Raw genomic sequence first — 19,021 nt, forward strand, 5'->3', positions numbered from 1 at the left:
GGCAAGACACAGCTGATTTACTAATAGAACATCTATATGGATTCAGATCATAGTTATTTGTGGTTTGCCTCTGCATATTTTACATGAAGACCTGGTGTGTTTGAGCCAGTGTAATTACTGGGTGTCCCCCTGCCCCCTGTATGGTGGTTGGGAGAACCTCTTGGTCAATTGCTCATGTTTTGAACCTTGCAGGGATGCCATCTGCTCTGATGACCTTTATGAGTGTCGGCCACCCAGAGGGGAAGCCCCGTCTGTGTAACAGACACACAGAGGGGGAAATATTATCTCACTGCTTCCTCACTCACTCTGCTATCAAATATGGCTTAAAATAAACCCTGAAAATTTACAGAAGACTTGGAAAAGACTCCAATGTTGCGAGTGGGAAAAATTAAACCTTAGGGTTTTTTTCCCCTCCCCCCATGACATACTTGTTCCTTAATTTCTTGCAGCTTGTTGCTCTGTTCTCTTATGTCGTGCAGCAGCTGCATGGCCTTATCGTCCTCTCTGGAGACCTCGACGCGTGCCTCCTCCAAGCTCCGCTTCAGGCTCTGCAGACACATGCATGCAAACACAAGGTCCAATCAACACGGTCGGTGGTGTAAAAGCTGCACAGATGTCTGAATGAGCAATCACCCCTTTAACAACGGCACATTCAAACATTCTCCGGCAGCCTACCAACACATCTGAATGAGCTGGTAGTATGACTCACACTGCACTCAGTAATGTAGGTGGCGAGGTCTTGCTCCAGGATGCTTCTCTGCGTCTCGGACGCCTTCAGCTCCACATCCTTCTGGTGGAGCACTGACTCCAGGTCAGTCATTTTACGCTGGAACCTGGAGATTTCTTGCTCCATCTTAACGCAAAGAAGACACATTATATTCCACGCCTTCAAGCGAAGGTTAAAAATTTAAGGCAATAAAGAAAGAAAGAAACCGTGGTTTTATGCTCAGACTGTGAAATGTGACCATACGCTGCATGAAAATGACAAAAATGAGCAGCAATATGTTCCGTGTGCCAACTCGCACTTGGCCAGTAAAGCTTACTCTGATTCAGATTATGAGCGATTTCTCTGACCCATCGCACCACCGTCAATGCCGCAAATTACAAAGATGTGATGTTGTACAAACAAAAAGATTATCTTGGCTTATTGAAGCACAAACAGAAGCTTCTCTGATCTGTGTTAAGCCAGTCTGCCAGAATAAACACGACGAGTCTGGTAATAAAACCCACATTGTTGGGTCGATTTTGTTCAAAATCCAAAACGTGCAAACAGAATTTTACAGTTTCCAATAAGGAATTAGTCGCTTTGGTTTGCATGAAATTTCTTTTCAGAGGATGCTTACAACAGAGTTTTGGAAAGAAAGCTTTATTTAACAAATCTCTGTTGAGAATGAATGCTTTAGTGACAATGAACTGTGATGAAATATAAAAACGTGGCTTTGCTCTCCTACCTTATGGCATTTGTCTTGAGTTTCCTGTAATTCTTTGCTTTTCAGATGAAGCTTCTTTTCCATGGAGTTGGTCTTAGCAGGTGAGTTGAGGCCTGCAGACACTGACCTGAAATAACAGCATGTCAAGAGAGTCCTTAGTGGACTGAAGAAAAACACAGGTCCTTCAAACTAACTGCAAAACACACTGCAATAGTAGCAAGATACATCGGTATTGCCCGATTTTAGTCTTTTCTGAGCATATCAGGATCGGCCCAATAGATAAACATGGACGGATAATGATAACAAAATAAATTGAGGGGTGGCAGTGGCTCGGGAGGTAGGGCTTCATCCTGTAACCTGTAAGACTGATCTTCAAATTTTGTCAAGTATGCTTGTTCTACATTTAAATTTGGTTTACAACCTACAGTATATATACATTTGTGTAATGGCAAAGCAAAACACAAAACCTAAAAATGCATCTTAAATTAATTAAAGTACAGGTCAAGTCTAGTAAATGTGATTCAGCCCAAGTCACGTAAGGCTGGCAGCCAATCTTCGATTCTGTCCAGAAATTATTGCACCATCATTATTAAAGCTCCCTTAAGAGCAAGGACACACACACATTATGACAGGAAGACTTTATAATGCTGTAATAAAAATTATAATGCAGACACAAAACCCACCATCGAAAATAAACATCAAGGTTTGCCTTGAATCAGTTCTTTCTATTTAGAGGCACATCGAGTCCAACAATAACACTCCTGCCAACAGTTTGGGTGAGATGAATGAAAGCCTTTGAGAGGAGAGAATATCATCTATTTTCTATTCAATATGGTTTATTCAGTACAAAAACAAACTGCAAGGAAGAAAAATAAAGAGAGATGCAGGCATGGAAATATTTCCTCTTTTTCTGACTAAATAATGTGACAGAGAATTTTGATTGTGTTGTTGTTTATCATGGGTCTACCCATCTTTAACTGCACAGTGAGTTTAACATTTCTTATCTTTTCTGACTTGTTTCCTTTGGAGCATTAAGAGCACGCAGTTGATGCGGTTTAATCTGCTGTGCCGGAGACAAAACGGCTTCTGGAATAAATGAACAAGCCTTTATGAATGAGTTTACAAACACAGCAAAAGGATCTTTAACAAAGTTGACTCAGTCTGAGTCACCGTGTTAAAAATAACACCACAAAAGCAATCCCTGCTCTCTGTGCTTGCTGCAGTGAGGAGAGATCCCCTTGAAACATATCAATACACGGAGCATACACTACATAATATAAAGCAGAATCCCCCACCCACCCACTCACATTGAGCTGTGCTATATAAAGACTGAAACGCCACATCAGTCATTTATTTCACGGGAATCCTGATTAAAACTGAAAGCGAACAAGCAGCCAACATAATTATGTTAGGAATTCACTTATCTCACTGCTGTTTAGTTGAATAGTTAAAAGAGGCTGTGTGGAGAAAACACTGTAGTGATTAAAAAGCTATCCAGTTGAGGTTTTCAGGGTTGAGGCCTACTGTTTTTCCTATCCATCTTTCACACAAGTGACAAAAGGAAGACGGATATCATTCCTGCACATTGAAAATGAGTACGAGTACAAACCCTCTGCGGCTCTATCATGTTGTAGGAAGAAGAGAAAATAAAAAAAAAAATAAAAAATGTAAAGGAGAGAAAATACTAGAGCCCTCTGTAAAGAACATGGTGGTTGTCATTTCTTTGAACTATGGCTGAAAAATAAATGAGGACTCAGTGCAGACCGCATTACTGAGGGGAATCGATAAAAGACAGGAACAGGAGGAAGGCATGTATGTTTAAGGCTTATTAGCATTGATCCGGTGTATACACGGAATATATTTATGACGCAAGAGAAATATGAATATGAAGAAAAGCCACGTCAAGGCACAAGGTTCTAACAGCAGCTAGAAATCAGGATCAACAAAGCAATAGAAAGATTGTGTCTTGGAAATCAGTTTTATGCAAATTTCTGATCATTTGGGGGGGGGGGTTCAAAGCAAAACAGTCTAAACAACACCTATCCATTAAAAACATGCATCATCTGGTGGCAAAAATCAGTCATATTTTACCAATATTACCATATTTATGAACATGAGGAACAACTTAGGATTGCTTCGTTTAAATTAAACTCTCATTTTATACTTTCAAAATTGTTACTTCTAAATGTCTATATAATAAAAGAGCATTTCTTACAGAAAATTGTGAATTAATGAGTGAAATGCATAAGATCTCCAAACCAAGGATCAGGACTGATCTGGCAAACAATATCAAGGTATACTAAGGTTTTATGGTTAAAATCCACAACAATTAGAGGTTTTTCTGGCTGCATGAAGTACACAGTATTGAAGTTAAGCCCCTCCTTCACTTGTTGCTGCACATTGCCTATCTGCCGACTGAATAATATCGCCAATAGGCTTTTAGCAGATTGGAGAAATCTCTGGCTGTCAAAAACACAGAAGATCGTGGTACAGACACTGAAGGAGAACCAGCCAATGCCATAGGTAAAGTACCTGCTAGGAAGCTACAATCAACACGCCTGTTAAACAGCTGCCTGCAGAGTGGCTACCTGAGCAGACAGCCTGACTAACTAAAAGCCAGTTTCGGCTTAGTCCACTTATGTTGTATGAAGATATAACATTCTGTGCTAGGGTTGCACATCTGTGTTTCTATCACTCTGTGCGACCTTTAACATTTTGGGCAATGTCATTTGCATCCGATGTGAACATCTACAGCTGTGACAGTCGCTTGGGATATGAATATTGCATACACTTGTATTGTGATGATGACATAGTTGCGATGTATTTTGCAGCCCTTTTTTATTCAATAAGCACCGACTTTAAATGTAGCAGGTATTTAGTTTTGAAAGATTTACTAAAGGTCAACATGACAAATACCTTACAAAGGAGTTTTACTTCCTCACCCTATAATATTCAAGTGGGGCAACTGGTGCTAAGAGGTAAGTCTGAAAGCTCCACTTATGATAGGATATCAAAGCTTCCAACCGTCCTCAGCAGATATCTCCAAAACTGTGGGCATTAGCTGCCAACAAAGCTCACTAAAGAGTAACCTTACACCACGTTATAACTTTGGACAAGAGTTAAATGGTCAGCTAAATGAATACAACTTATCCTCTGGAGACTTTGAATAAAACTTTTACACACCCTGCCAGCCATCTGGCATCATTCAGGGAATTCTAATAAGGAGCTGTCAACGTATCATACTCTCAACCTAAGTGTTAGATGACAGACCAGAAAGACTTTCTACTCTACTCTAGTCAATCACAATCGTCAGTAGACAAGAGAAACTCCTCAAACCAAACACATTACGGATACACTGACGAGCACAGAATATAATGAAATGTAACAATGATTTCTTGGCACCAGGCAACAGAAGGCTTCTCAGAAACATGAGGCAAGCTGTGGAGGAGATTTTTGTTGTAGTTTTCCTAATGAGGAGTCGGGCAATCAAGGTCAAAAAGAGTGAAAAGCAAATAAATCATGACTGGAAACCCCAAAACACATGATTAGCATGTCATTATGCCTGACTCTTGGCTTATTACCCTATCCCCCCTTTTTTTTTTTTGGAATTGCAATGAAGATTGTGGACATGCATATGCATGCACCCACACGATACTGAAAGATTGTTAGGGTTCTGGGCTTCTCTTTGTCAAACACCGCAAACAAAACGACTGGCTTCAGTTGAAAAGCTCTAGCAGATGAGTGATGTTATAACAGCAAGAGACAGAGACATTAGAAGAGGGAGAAAACAAGAGGAGGAGATAAGACCGGTAAAGATGGGGGTGGGGGCTGAAGAGGGGAGGGAAAAAAAACATCACGGTAGTAACCATAGAAATAGATTTTCTCCCCCAATCTGAGCTCTCAGCCTTTTTTTTCTGTCTGATCTGCTAACGCTTTTTCTTCCCTTTCTGTTGCTGCTGCTGCTGTCATGATCCGCAGTCTCTCCAGCACCATTAACCGGAGAGAGCACCGGCCCAGGGAGGGGGCTAGAGAACTGAAACCCGTCCTCCTGCTTTATTATCAGAGGTTAAGAAGCCAAATACCATAAAGATAAATTACATTCCCAAGCTTGGGCTGTTAAAAGTCAGGAGCTCATTATGTCTCACAGGGAAACGGTGAAACCACAACAACGGCAGCGACGGTGGGAGTGTGCCTGTGTGTGGGGTTCCACGTCTCAGAAAACCTCATTGACACACTCAGCCGCATACCAATCAGTGTTCATGGAAAGATAACGCAGCCCAGCATCCTCTGGTTCGTTTATTTTATCTGCCTACGCATCGGATGAGCCATGTGTGGTCGCAAAACACACAAAACAAGAAAGAAAAATAGAAATCATGAGAAAGAAATATCAGAAATTAGCTCCGATTCCGTTCTCGTTTTAAACATCGAATGGACAAATTAATTTTAAGCCCCAACAGGCAGAAAACTATTAACATAGACAAGACCAGCTGCCCAGGCCACAATGCTGGGTCACCTGGAAGAGGGCTACCAGCATATTATGAAGCCCAACAGCAGCAAAGGAGCCAGTGTTAGTATGGGGGAACAACAAAGATGTTACAGGAGGCATATGCAAAGGAAATGATGATTACTGTGGATTCACTGTGAATTAAAGGGAAAGAGAAGACCAAAACATATTGGTAAACAAGTAGCACTTACTCAGATTTGGCCAATGCTGTTAATGCTCTGCTGAAGAACCAGCCTAGAAAGGGCAGATCCTGGCCCCGGAAGCCTGCTGGCACAGCTCCTCGCTGGGTTGCTGAGGCTGGCCAGGGGGCAGCCTGCTCCGGCTCCTCAAAATTAGAGGCGTCATCCTCAGCATGCAACGCAGGAACGAAAGGCGGCGGAACTGCGAGAGTAAAAAAGGATGAGAGAGGAGGGAACAGAAGAGGGCAAGGAAAAAAAAAAAAAAAGGTAGTAAAAAAATTATGTTTAAAAGAACAACACAAGGAGAAAGGAAAGAGAAAGGAAGGGAGGAGGAGCAGAGCGGTGGGAGCCTAGAGTGCGGCAAGTCGCGCGTTGATGCACATGCTGCCTGTGTTCCTCCCTCCACCTCTCTCCTCCTTTCATACACATGCTCGCTCGCTCTCCCTCACTGCAGCAGAGCGAGCTAATCAGCTGGAGTCACAGCTGAAGCAAAAAGCTCCATCTGTGTTGAACTGTCAATAAACAAGGACTGAATATCTAATGCAAACATGTAAACATGAGATACTTCTTAAACAGTGTTTTATATCAAGAACAGATTTCCCCCCCAAATTGTATAAAGGTGTTTAAATTTTTTAATATAAAATAATCAACACTTTTCAGTTTTCAAAAGTCTATCATAAATACTACTTGCAAAGAGGACATCTTTCAAATGAGAAATATATGATAAGAAAATTTAATGAACACATCAGATCTGATGAGCAAAAAAAGATGAGTTTGCTTACAACAAGTGTATTTAACCAGTAAACTGGGATACTGGTCAGACACGTTTGACAGAAAATATTTCTTCAAGGGTTAGAGTTGTGCTTTTTCCAAAAGCTACTCAGCTGACGCTGTCGAACCGAACAAAAACAACGATGTTAAATCATCAGGCGTGTGCTTCCACCACGGAAAGCCTGCTGGTGTAGCCTGCGTTCAGGATTTGTGCTGCGTCTGTTAAGAAGCAGATGAGTTGCAGATCTTCACCGTCAGCCTTCCTCCCATTTTCTCCCCTACAGAAGGAGCTGGCCCGCTGCCAACGGCTCACAGAGGCTCATTATTTCACAACTGAAAACGCCTTTCATAATGCAATTACTCTTTGTTGCTTGCATACATCCAGAAGCATATAAACACACCTATAGAGAGACTAAGCATTTGTTCATACTGTTACTACGAGGCAGAAAACAGAGTGTCAGAAGGAGGGGATTCCCCCCACCTTGTCTTAAGTTGTTCCAGTCTACATTTGAGAAGAAGGCGTGACACCGCAGTCCCTGGTAGCCCAGACGCTCTCTCGCTCCACACAGCAAGCCCCGCACCAAGTCAACAAACTGCTTACTGGCATGAGGCTCTTCTGGAAACTTTAAGTAACGCTGGAGGCAAAGGAGATGGGCATTCAATAATTATTCATTTCTTGAATAATATAATGACTAGATTTATTTTTTCTTTAAATGATCACCGTACCAGACATACCTGAAAATTAAGAATGTTGTTGATGGTCTTGGTAGATGTGGCATCAGAAAAAGGAGACTTGGCGTAGATCATCTCATATGCAATAACGCCAAGGGACCACCAGTCGCACTCAACCCCGTAGGTGCTCTGAGAGCCGCCGTTTATGACTGTCAGGACCTCTGGGGACAGAAAGTCCTGGGTTCCAACAGGGACTGTGGCAGTGGCTACCTGGAAACATTTAGAAAATACTTCAAATACCAGTAAACTGTGGGTTACTGGTATTAAGACTAACCAAGGTATTAAAAAAAAATAAATAAATAGTTTAAAAGTCGCAAAATTTTTCAATCATACCGCTAATGTGGTTTACAGGATTACTATACCCTTCAATGCACAAGTCTATATGGCCACAAATTTATAGAGTTTCAACATTTTTATTTAAATTATTTACATTTGAGTTCAAACTTAATTCCGAACCTGCCTCTATCGTAGAATTTTACACTCAGTTATAAAGCAGCACACGTTCATTTAAACTGGCCAAGATTTATTAAAAATGAATGGCTTTTATGACTGCACATTCAACATTTAATAGGATAGGACACAATTAAAGAATTACAGTTTACCAGAAAACAAACAAAATACACCATGGCATAATTAGACTTCTTTTAGAAAATGGAAGAAAGAAAAAAGTCAAACTCAAATCAAACTAAATTCCACTTTTTATGTTAGCATATAAAATTTATTTTAATAAGAGTCAGAGTAAGGACTTTAATGCAGCACTTCCTCTGCTGCAGGATTCTGCCTACTCCCAGTCAGCCAGCTAAAAAAAAGACGATACTATATTTTTCTTGTACTTACCAACCAACTGGCATGTTTGGAAATATTTCCATCTTGATAAAGTCAGTCAAAGCTGCTTTGAAACTCCATAAGGCAAAGGTATCCATAGGTTTTTAAACTTTGCAGTAATACTAGGAAACCTTCACTCAACGTTATCAAATTTCAAGATCTCATTCAACCAACCCATTTCAGTGAGGTCACTGTTAATAACACTGAAGTCAAGACCCTGTAATCTACTTACGGTTTTGTTTGCAGTCAACTTGGCAGCTGATCCAAAATCGGCGAGCTTAATGTGACCAGTCCGGTCGATGAGAATGTTTTCTGGTTTGACATCTCTGTAAGGAAATATTTTATAGGACATATGATACTGCTTTTAAAAAGCTTTTTGTTGCCTCAGTACTTTAACAAGTCAGCTACTCTAAGTTTAATGGAGCACATTAGGAAACATCAGCATTGTTTTTTTTTTTTTTATACTTTATGCTGTCTGACTCGGACGTCAAAACCAATTTAGTGAAAAACAAAGTAGCAAAACCAACTCATAAACTCTAGTGGCTCTTCCTTTTACCACACTCTGAAGGGAAAGCAGTAAAGAGATAGATATAGCTTCGAGTGTCTAACCTGTGGACGTAACCCAGCTGGTGGACTGTCTGAATGGCTTCTACCAACTCAGCCAAATAAAACTGAGCCATTGACTCGTCAAATTGATCCTCGTATCGGTTCAGCAGAGACATCAGGTCACCGCCTGGCAAGTACTCCATGGCCTCAAGACACACACACAGACAGACAAAGTCGATAGAAAAGAACACAATAACGGAACACAAATAAAATATGATGCAATAAAATAAAACATTACATTTTAGAACTAGACAATATATCGAATCCCAGCCACAATTTCAAAGTGTGCAACACTGAGAACTACTTACATCTAGTATTTGGTAGGATATAATATTTCAGGGTCCATCCGTTATGTTTGTAAACAACATATTTGGCCACTCTGATGGACTTTCACTTTCTTATATGCCCACACTTGATTTATATCATGAAACACCACTATGCATATGTCCCAAAATTTCATCTGATTTTTTTCAAAACTAGAAAGAAATAACTGTCATATTTACAGACAAACCAGTGGGAGTTTTAAGTTAGGATGCATTTCGTAAACACAAAACATTTATTGTACTGTTGATTTTGGGCCGATCAAATGCAAACTGGCTGATTTCAATCGCTGAATATTTATCATCTACATGAGACAGCAATAAGTGTTGGATCACATATCATGCATCTGAGCTCACATCAAAGCTATGTGCAGATTAAGCTCATAGGGTATTTCTCCTCATTATAAATTCCTTATGTAAGGAGCGGATACTATTACAGATTTATCTCTGATACCGCAGTCAAAGCATTGCTAAAAATAGACCAAGAATACCCGCAAAATCCCTGTGCAGTGTGTATTGCTGTGATCAAAGCGTTAAATAACACCCTTCCGGCGAAGCAAACATGCCAGAAATTATATCTCATTCAATATTTGCATACATTTTATCTGAAAACACAAATAACTGAAGATTATTTTGGCAGTCTTCTGCACCTTGAGGAGAAAGAAACTGGTCAAGTTGATTGGAGCTATTCGGTTCCTTCAACACACACACTTAACAGGCGAGAGCCCCTGGCGCATGAATGGTCTGAGAGTCTGAATGAACAGGAGCATTCTCTAGCGTTACCTAGCAACAGAGAGACTGGGAGCCTCTCTGACACACGGATAAAGATGGATGCTTTGTATTTTTGTCCATGCTCAGTTAGTGAGCAGGGTGGGAAAGGGGGGCAGTGAAGAAGAGCGATGAAGAATTGAGATTGACACGCAGGGAGCATTAAGTAAGATATATATATATATATATATATAAGGGGGAGGCAGAAAAAAACCTCACTATGTAATGTACAGCTTTACTGAGCAGAAAATTCCTTTTCCTTCAACCTCAGTCAATGTGGGGTCAACACAAACAAAGATTGGGTTGTGTAAGAAAAAGGGTCGGTTTAGAGGCTGACAGAAACACAATTTTTGTAGAAAAGTTTCCTTCACTGAATCTAAATAAACTCTAGAGATGTTTAAAAAAAAGACAACCAGCCACACTTTGCCAGACTGATACACTGAAGAAGAGAATAGCATGAGTCATGTCATTAATCATAAGAGGGGGTTAAAAGGATTTCTAGAGGTCTTGCACATGCTTTACTAAATTTTTAAGCCTCATCTTTGCAGCTGACTTTTTCCCCTTTCTAAATTATTAAACCACTTATCAAGATTTAAAAGTCATTTAGGAACAAAAAGCAACCTGTTTAAGGGGATGATTCAGTGTCATGTCTGATCTTAGACAATTCAGAAAAAAAAAATTTCAATAGCTACCTTTTTTTTTTTTTTTAACTAGCAACATGTGTCCCATTTATCCTAGCTGAATGAACAAAAACCCCAAAAGATAATAGCTTTGCAGGATTTGAACTTGAAATAATGTAAGATTTCAGTGATTTTTATAAATATGGTGCAGAACTTTGAATTTGTTGACTTTCTCTAACCCACACAGAGTCAAAAATATACATAGAGATCAAAAATTTCACTTTCATCCTCTAATAAAATGTATGTGAATGCCCATTTGGGCGTAGATGGGAAACCCCACATTTTTTGTAGCCATCAGTGAGCTTCTGATACAATTTTGGCTGAATATTTAGACACAGTTTACCAACCGTGGGTGGAATACTGGCAGGGACCTGAAAGTCTCGAGTTTTTAATAGGATTAAAGTATTTTTTGAAGTTTATAGATGGCCTATTTAAAAAAAACATTTTTATTTGGGTTTAAAACCATCGGCCTTCTGAAACAACCAATTGTGTGCATAGACCAGTATACTGCAGGTTGCCAAACAGACCCATTTCATGATTCTACCAACACAATGCTTGACAACTAATAAGGTTTTAAGTCTCATTTTGATGTAGTCAGACAGATCAATCTTTGTCTCATCTGAATTTTCTGTAAACCGAGCTTAAGGGGGCAAAATTTGGAGTTGCCAAGTTCTCAATGTAAGTGTTAAGCGTGTTTCACAATGAATCATAAAACTCTTCTTGTAGTTCCTGTATACTTACTTCAGAAGTTTACTGTTCAAATCAAAAGCTTGTGAGTTGGACACTTCAGTGTTTCCAATCAAAGTTCAGTACTAGCTTTGTCCTAAATCTATATACAACAGGCCCTATGCTATTCCCAGCAGTTCACACACTAAGTCAGTATGCACTCTGCTGAGCTTACCCCATAGATCACAAAGCACAAAGCACCTCAACTGGGCTACATTCTTCTAGTGCAGCAACTTGACCACCAGACAACCACAGCAAAAATTAAGCTGAAGCACTTAGGAAAAGCCTTAACCCTCATTAACCCTATTAAACATGCTACAGTCTCACCAGGTAGACGTGATCTTTATCCTGAAAGGCAAAAAGAAGTTGTGGAATCCATGGACTACTGTTCAGAGCCAGAATCCTGCGTTCCTCCTCATGAAAAACAACCTGCAAAGAAGTAAAAGGATAGACATACAGCATGTCGACTTAAATGTTTCACATTACCAGACTTGTACTTTGTGAACAATACAAAAAGCAGCTTTCAGATTATTTCATTTATTAAAGGAAAAACTGTCCAAAACAACTTGGTCACAACTTGTAAGAAACCTCATACTTGGTTGTGTAACCCATGGCAACACTAACCAGCATCTAGCGTTCCTGAGCCTTCCACATGTCTGGAGGAATTTGGCCCCCACTTCTTTCAAAAATTGTTTTAATTCAGCAGCAATAGGGGGTTTTCAAGCCTATTCAAGATCACACCATGGTCTCTCAATTGGATCCTAATCCACAGTTTGAATAAGCTACTCCACGACCTTCACTTTGTTGGGTATTTTTCCTTTGTGCTTTTCGGAGGTTGTCACTAAGATCTGATTTAACAAAAGTGTGTTTCAACTTAAGGTCAAAAACTGATTCTTCTTCAGGGTATTCTGCTAGAGAGCCAAATTTCTGGTTGCATCTCATATGGCAAGTTATACAGAAACTGAAGCAGGAAAGCAGTCTAAGACAGTCACACTACCACCTCCATCTTTGACTGATGGTATGCCATTCTTCCAATCAAAAAAATCCTGTTTAGGAAATGTGAGACTAGTTTTTTTTTTTTTTTGTTCTTTTGGTTAGTGGAGGAATTATCCCATGAATGCTATTTTTTAGCCCATGCTGACAGAGAGGTTGTATTTATATGTTTTTGATGCTACAACCTTTTTAGTCACTTTGGTTATCTGATTAACATAACCAGATTAACGACTGACTATGTTCAACAAGTGCTAAAAATAACTTGTTTGAAACATGTAAGTATGACAGAACAAATCTGGAAAGAGGTCAATCCTTTTTCACAGCACTCTGCATGTAATGAAGGAAACCTTAGTGCCTAGTTCCTAGTGCAACACAGTTCAACACAGAAAATACAAAGGTCATTATAGAAAATATTACACACTATTATCAATCATCCCAAGACCTGATATTTGCCATTATGAACAGAATTTTGTTGTATTTAGTTTTATTATGGAATAGACTCCACTTCTCAAATTTCAACAGGACAAAGGCTACTAAATAGGCAAGAGTAGTCTGGAAATTAAGAGGCTACAAGTTTCATTCCAGCATCCCCCATGCCACACAGAACTCCATGTTGCCACTGATCTGTGAATCACTCTGTGAAATTTAGTGCCAACGAGTGAATGTGACACGTAGTGAAAGAATGGGTCAGTATGGTGAGAGTGGTCGGTTCATTTACAAAGGAGCTTTCCAAGATGGATTTCGATAAAAGAACATAAGTATTCAATTCAATTTAAAAATACTTTAATCCTAAAGAGAAATTAAATATAAAGTACAAATGGCACTGGTTACTCAAAAACCACGTCACTGTTCAGGATATCAAACTTGTAAATGATATCAATTCCCTGTATTCTCTTCACTTTTTAATGTCCTTTTCAACCTAAAAATGTAATTTAAAGTAAGCAAAATGGTTCCATGTGGCATAAAGAAATAATTACTTGTTCATTCAAAGTCGTGCAGTTAGTTGTTTCTTTATCATCACTTCCTGACATTGCTCATGTAATGTTCTGACAGAAATATGTTCCATTAGTCATATGCCAGGGACCACAGCTGTGAAATACCATACCCAGACTTTTTTTTAATGTTATTCAGCCTTACAGCACTCCCCTGTGGATCTTTCTGACAGTGCAGCTGAAGAATATTAAGTATATCAAAAACAATGTCAATGCAGGGATAGTGTTATTCTTCACTTCATTTTCTCAAAAGTATTGTCTAAATTTTGCAAGCTTGTCACATATTTTTTGGGCGAGTCAAGAGTGTCTTACATTTTCTTGAGTGCGTAGCACGGCCTTGTTCATCGTTTTCAGTGCACAAACATCACCAGTGGCTTTTTCTCGAACTACTCGAACTTCAGCAAAGCGACCACGGCCGACCACTGCACGTAGCTCAAAGTCATGAACCGCTGGCTGCAGGGCACGCAGCTCGGAGACTGCCTCAGAAACTGTTTGGGAGACAAGCATTAGGATGTAAGCAAGAAAAACTTGTCCATTATGATATATTTAGGGTTTCTACATATGTCCAATCTCAAAATCCCACACTTTCCTTAGTAGTTTTTTTTTAAATAATGTTCTAGTCAATTATGTAAAAAAATATTTATTAAACTGAGTTTTATTATCTATGTTTTATTATACTTATTTCACCTCTATTTTCTTGCCTATAAAACATACAATTCCATACATTTTGTGAGACAAATACAAGAGTTCACAGTACTTTTTAAAGATAGTTTTAAAATATTAAAGTACAAATGCAAGAATTCATAGAAGAAAAGACAATTTTAAGACTTTAAAACTAGAACCTGAAAAAGACTGGAAAAGGATGGAAAGCTGATGGGGGAAAGAGACAGGAGGATGAGTGAATTATTATGAATGAATGTTACATATCGGTAACTTAAAAAGATGAAAACAATAATTGAGTTGGAAAAAGCTGTGATGTGGCAAAAATAAAAAAGTACCTACTTTAAATATAAAACAACACAAAACACTTTTCAAAGTATCTGATTTTTATCTTTCAATCAATGGAAGAAAGAATAAAGTTGGCAAACTCAGTTTTCGCTTTTACATATTTATCAAGACTTCTCACTAGATATGCATTGAGATGAAGTTACTTACATTTATGGACAAACTTTGCCACATGTTGAATCTTCATTAGCTCAGGGGATGTGCACTCTTGGTAGAGAAGCAACAGAGCCTCCAGAAACTCCTCCCGTCCTAAGCTGCATCCTCCCTGCTGACCGCCGCACAAGCTCACTCTTCCCTGGGGACAACACAGGAAGGGGGAGTCAGGTACTGACTGCGGACCACCGGCTTTAAAATGTGCCGCACAAAGCATATATACTGACAAAGTAGCCGAATGAAAGTAAGATAGTTAGATATGGCCATACCTGAAACACCTGGTTGAGGCGCAAGCTGCGACTGGTGATTGGGTCAGCGGAGGAGCAAGGTGTTTTCAGGGTTCCCTGACTGACGTATTTAAATTTCAACATGTTTCCCTAACCCCAGATAACCTAGGTGAAAAGCACACGGTTATTCAGAGTTGAAGTACCGCTAATGGTGGGTTTTTAATCAGTAAACGAACCAGCTAACCAAATGTCAACACACCGTCCCTTTAGCTCGCGCTACGTCAACGGTAGCTAACGTCCACTTCTCTAAAATTGCTAACTAACGAAAACACGACACTCGCTGCTGTTCACAAATCATATGTATGTACACAAAGTTTACTGAGATGCGTAAACACTTACCACACTGCCATGCAGACAATAATAATACAATGGTAACATAGACGCAGCGATAAGCCCTCTCTATTCCCGCTGTTGTTTCCGGGTGAACTTTCAAATTTTGCGCGTTTCCCGCCCACCTCACGAGCCTTGTGAATGGCGGTGCTTTCTGATTGGATATTCTTCATCTTCCTGGGCGGGTCTCTGTATTGTTTCTAACCAATCACTGATAGTTGACCTCAACGGAGGGTTTCTCTGAGGAGGAAATGTTAGGGATATGTTGTTATCGCAAACGTTAATCTGAACATTAAGTGGACACAAAGTTGGGGCCTGAAATATTTGATTTCTCTTTGATCCGGGAAAATCAAAGAAGACTTTTCAAATGTATTTTTTTTTGTATGCACAAATGTCAAATAAGATTAAAAGTATTAGTTGTAAGCATTATGTCACTTTTAGCTCTCCATATTGTTGAGACTGTTTACCTTGTGAAAACTGGATATGTTTGCATTTTTCAAGACTTCAAGCACTGGAAAGCTCAGAGGAAGTCTGAGGCCGTTTTCACTGTTTTTTTCTTGTAACCCTTATTCTGAAACAACTAAGTTTGAGCTGCAAGGTAAGACAAATGTAACTTTATCATATGCAGTGCCTTCCAAAGGTATTCAACACCACTTGAACATTTTCGCATTTTGTCACATTACATCCACTGCGTTTTAAGTAACTTTATTTGACATATCAATACAGAGCAGTGCATGTACTTGTGAAATGGCAAGATAGTGATGTATGCATGGTGTTCTACGTTTTTCTTTTTACAAATAAAACCCAAAAATATGTGATGATGTGCATTTTTATTCAAACCTTCGGAGTTAGTTGAAGCTATAATTACAGATTTCACTGCAATTATAGCTCGAAGTCTGTTAGGGTTTGTCATAGGTACCTGCTGTGCACATCTAGACACTGACACATTTGGCACATTCTTCTTCTCACTCAGATTGCATGGAGATTATCGGTGAACAATGTGGCAATATGTCTGGCAACAGGTCTGGACTTCGACTGGTCCATTAATAAAAAAAAATATTTCAGTTGTGTCTCTGTGCTAGAAGGTGAACATCTGTTCCAGTCTTGTCTTTCTCAGGCAATATTGTTTTTTCTTCAAGGATTGTCCTGTGTTTTGGCTCCATTCTTCTACTGCTGAAAAAAAGGGTATGGTGTGTTGAGGGTTGGTTTGCATTTTCATTTTCAGACACGCTATGTTTGCATGAAGGCCTTGTGTTACACCTGTGTGGCTTATGGCAATCTGAAAAAGTGACCCCTCGTGGTTTTCTTTAAAGGTTTGGTGGATGTCTTGCTCGGTTTGCAGTTGTGTCATTGTCTTTCCATTTTCAGATAATAGATCAAACAATCTTGAGTGAGATGCTTCTCTCTAATTTTATTCCTGAACTTTCTCCTATGCTCTCCTGTACTCTTTGCTCTTCATGACGCCATTTTCAAATAGAAGTTGAACGTTAAAATGTGGCAATATTAGTTAAACTCTGAGCTCCATGAGTGCATTTGCAAGGCAGTTTAAGCACAAAGCAAAACGAAAACTTTAGAAGCATATGCTTTTCCGCTTTTATGGAAAATCTATGTAGAAGGTTAGTATTCTAACCTTGGTAGAATATTAACTCATGTTGGTAACTGTATCCGTCTATCATTTTGAGAAATTTCCATTTTATTTCTAATATCAACTAACTTATCAAGCAGTCAAGTTAGTTGACTGTTGACATAATAAGCACTACGAAACAAATGTGCATATAGCCAAAGTCAGGGCCAAAGCCTTTATTTCCAGCAGAGATACATGTTTCAATATTACCAGTTCCAGTTTTCCAAAACTGCATGGTCAGGAAGCCTCACCCAAAAAGGAGCATGAAGGAGAAACCGGGGATTGGTCAGCTGCATTCAGCTTCCCCCAGTCAGTGTGGGTGTTGTCAGAGGTGTGCTGTTAAGGCTGGGGTTTCGTTTGGGGTTTGGGAGTGGGTTGGGGATTAGGACCAGGAGTGGGGTTGGGCGGTGCAGGGGAAGGGTCAGGGGCTGGGGCAGGAGCAGGACCAGGGGCAGGGGCTGGGGCAGGTGGAATATAACACCCTCTCTTATGCCACTGCATGTCCCGCACACGTCGGACGGACTGGATCTGAGGTGCAGTGGCTCCCCAAGCATTCCAGTGCTTGAAGTCTCCATGTTCAAAAACGTACTGGCGCCCTCTGTAGCCTGGATATGTATATCCCACCCACCTTCAAAAGAACAACAATAAATTACAAATCATCACATCAGGTACATCTGTCCTATTGCTCCAAGCCTTTCAGCGTTTCAGTTCTACCTTTCAGGCCATTGGAACATATTCATTATTCCTTGTGATTGAGAAGGTGTATCTTACGTTCCAGAAATAGCCTTAGCACTAGCCACACGGTCTTGGAAGCCATGAACCCAAAGGCTGGGTACGTCATCATCAACAATCTCCATCTTTCGTCCTTCAAATCCTGCATTCTCAAACAGGTGCAACTTGTGATCTCCACTTTCCTAAGGAGAGAAAGAACACCCTTGCTTATGTCGCACTTCAAATCCGCAAAAGAGCCACGTTTAAATGCTTCTTACCACTTTGAGAGGTCTGAAGGAGCTCAGGGTGTAGCTACTCTGGCAACTGGTCCAGGTGCTCCACCGAGGATACTCTCCTTTCTCGAGGACAAACTGCTCCCCACCAAAACCCAGGCACTCAAACCCTACCCATCTAACAACACAGACATACTGCATTACGAACAACTGCCAAAATGTAATACGAGCGAACTCAAAACGAGAGAATGATGAGAGTCACTCACGGTCCTGACTCCACAATGACCGAGCCAACTCTCGGGGTCTTTTCCAACACGTCTTTACACTCGCCGGACAACTCCACCTTTTTCCCACGAAAGTTCTCAAACTCAAATACAGCCAACTTCAAAAAAAAAAAAAAAGGGAACAAGTGAAGGTTGATAAACAGTGTGGTCCAGATGCTACTAAATTCAGGTTCACCATGTGTGTGCTGACAGCACCTTATATGTGGCTCCAGCACCTCCTTGGCCCTTTTCTGCAGGCAGCTGGTCTGGGGTTCCCTGCTGTTCTGTCATGTTTTCTCTAGAAACCCCCCCAAAAAATCATATAGTTTAGGACAAATTAAGAAGAAGAACTTGCGTATTTCAAAACTTTGATCTCACATGTAGGTTTCACTAGTAGGTCCAATTTGCACAAACCAAAACAGCTTTTGCAATTTTAAAATAACATATTGCCTTTTAATCTTGGTAAAAGCAGATCATTTATTCAGTAAAACTTGCATTATTCCACTTAAGAAGGATTAATTTACCTGGATGGCTTGTGCTGTACTGCACCCCGAACAAGCCACGCTCTCCGTCTTTCCTTTTGTCTCGACTTTTTGCCTCCTGCCTGTCTCAGTTTGAGGGTGTGTGTGGTTGTGGAGGCCTGGCGAGCGGTCGGTGGATGCCAGTGGGGGTATTTATGGTTTATTTCTGGCCACAGCAGCAAAAAGCCTGTTGATACAGCAAGTCTGTCGCACCCATTGTGTCCATCACACTGCATCTCAATAGCTTTGCCCTCTGTCCCTGGCACTGTGGCAACTGCTGGTCAGGTCTGCCCAGGCTGCCATCCCGATCATGATCCTATAGGAGCAAATGCACTGACTGCCAGCCAAGAGCATCAACACAGATCAGT

The 19,021-nt window shown here is 40.2% G+C and overlaps 2 protein-coding genes across 2 annotated transcripts; both read right to left on the reverse strand.

Moving 5' to 3' along the window:
* Positions 1-97: 97 nt before the first annotated feature.
* On the reverse strand, positions 98-15,418 carry LOC106958165 (citron Rho-interacting kinase-like). Its single transcript, XM_015049942.1, has 13 exons — positions 15,311-15,418; positions 14,954-15,076; positions 14,682-14,826; positions 13,839-14,014; positions 11,869-11,970; positions 9,051-9,193; positions 8,674-8,767; positions 7,620-7,826; positions 7,366-7,519; positions 6,126-6,315; positions 1,452-1,557; positions 710-853; positions 98-548 (listed from the first exon to the last, which is right to left on the reverse strand). Exons 2-13 carry the CDS (start codon positions 15,053-15,055, stop codon positions 396-398), a joined length of 1,716 nt encoding a protein of 571 aa, XP_014905428.1. The 5' UTR covers positions 15,056-15,076; positions 15,311-15,418; the 3' UTR covers positions 98-395.
* A 1,653-nt stretch (positions 15,419-17,071) lies between these two features.
* Positions 17,072-18,904, reverse strand: LOC106958204 (beta-crystallin B3-like). Its single transcript, XM_015049989.1, has 6 exons — positions 18,657-18,904; positions 18,349-18,430; positions 18,136-18,251; positions 17,915-18,047; positions 17,697-17,839; positions 17,072-17,553 (listed from the first exon to the last, which is right to left on the reverse strand). The coding sequence occupies exons 1-6, from the start codon at positions 18,887-18,889 to the stop codon at positions 17,265-17,267; spliced, it is 996 nt and encodes a 331-aa protein (XP_014905475.1). The 5' UTR covers positions 18,890-18,904; the 3' UTR covers positions 17,072-17,264.
* Positions 18,905-19,021: the final 117 nt, after the last annotated feature.

Source organism: Poecilia latipinna, unplaced genomic scaffold (assembly GCF_001443285.1).
Source record: "Poecilia latipinna isolate Pla-1442-1.1 unplaced genomic scaffold, P_latipinna-1.0 Scaffold47, whole genome shotgun sequence".
Taxonomy (NCBI): domain Eukaryota; kingdom Metazoa; phylum Chordata; class Actinopteri; order Cyprinodontiformes; family Poeciliidae; genus Poecilia; species Poecilia latipinna.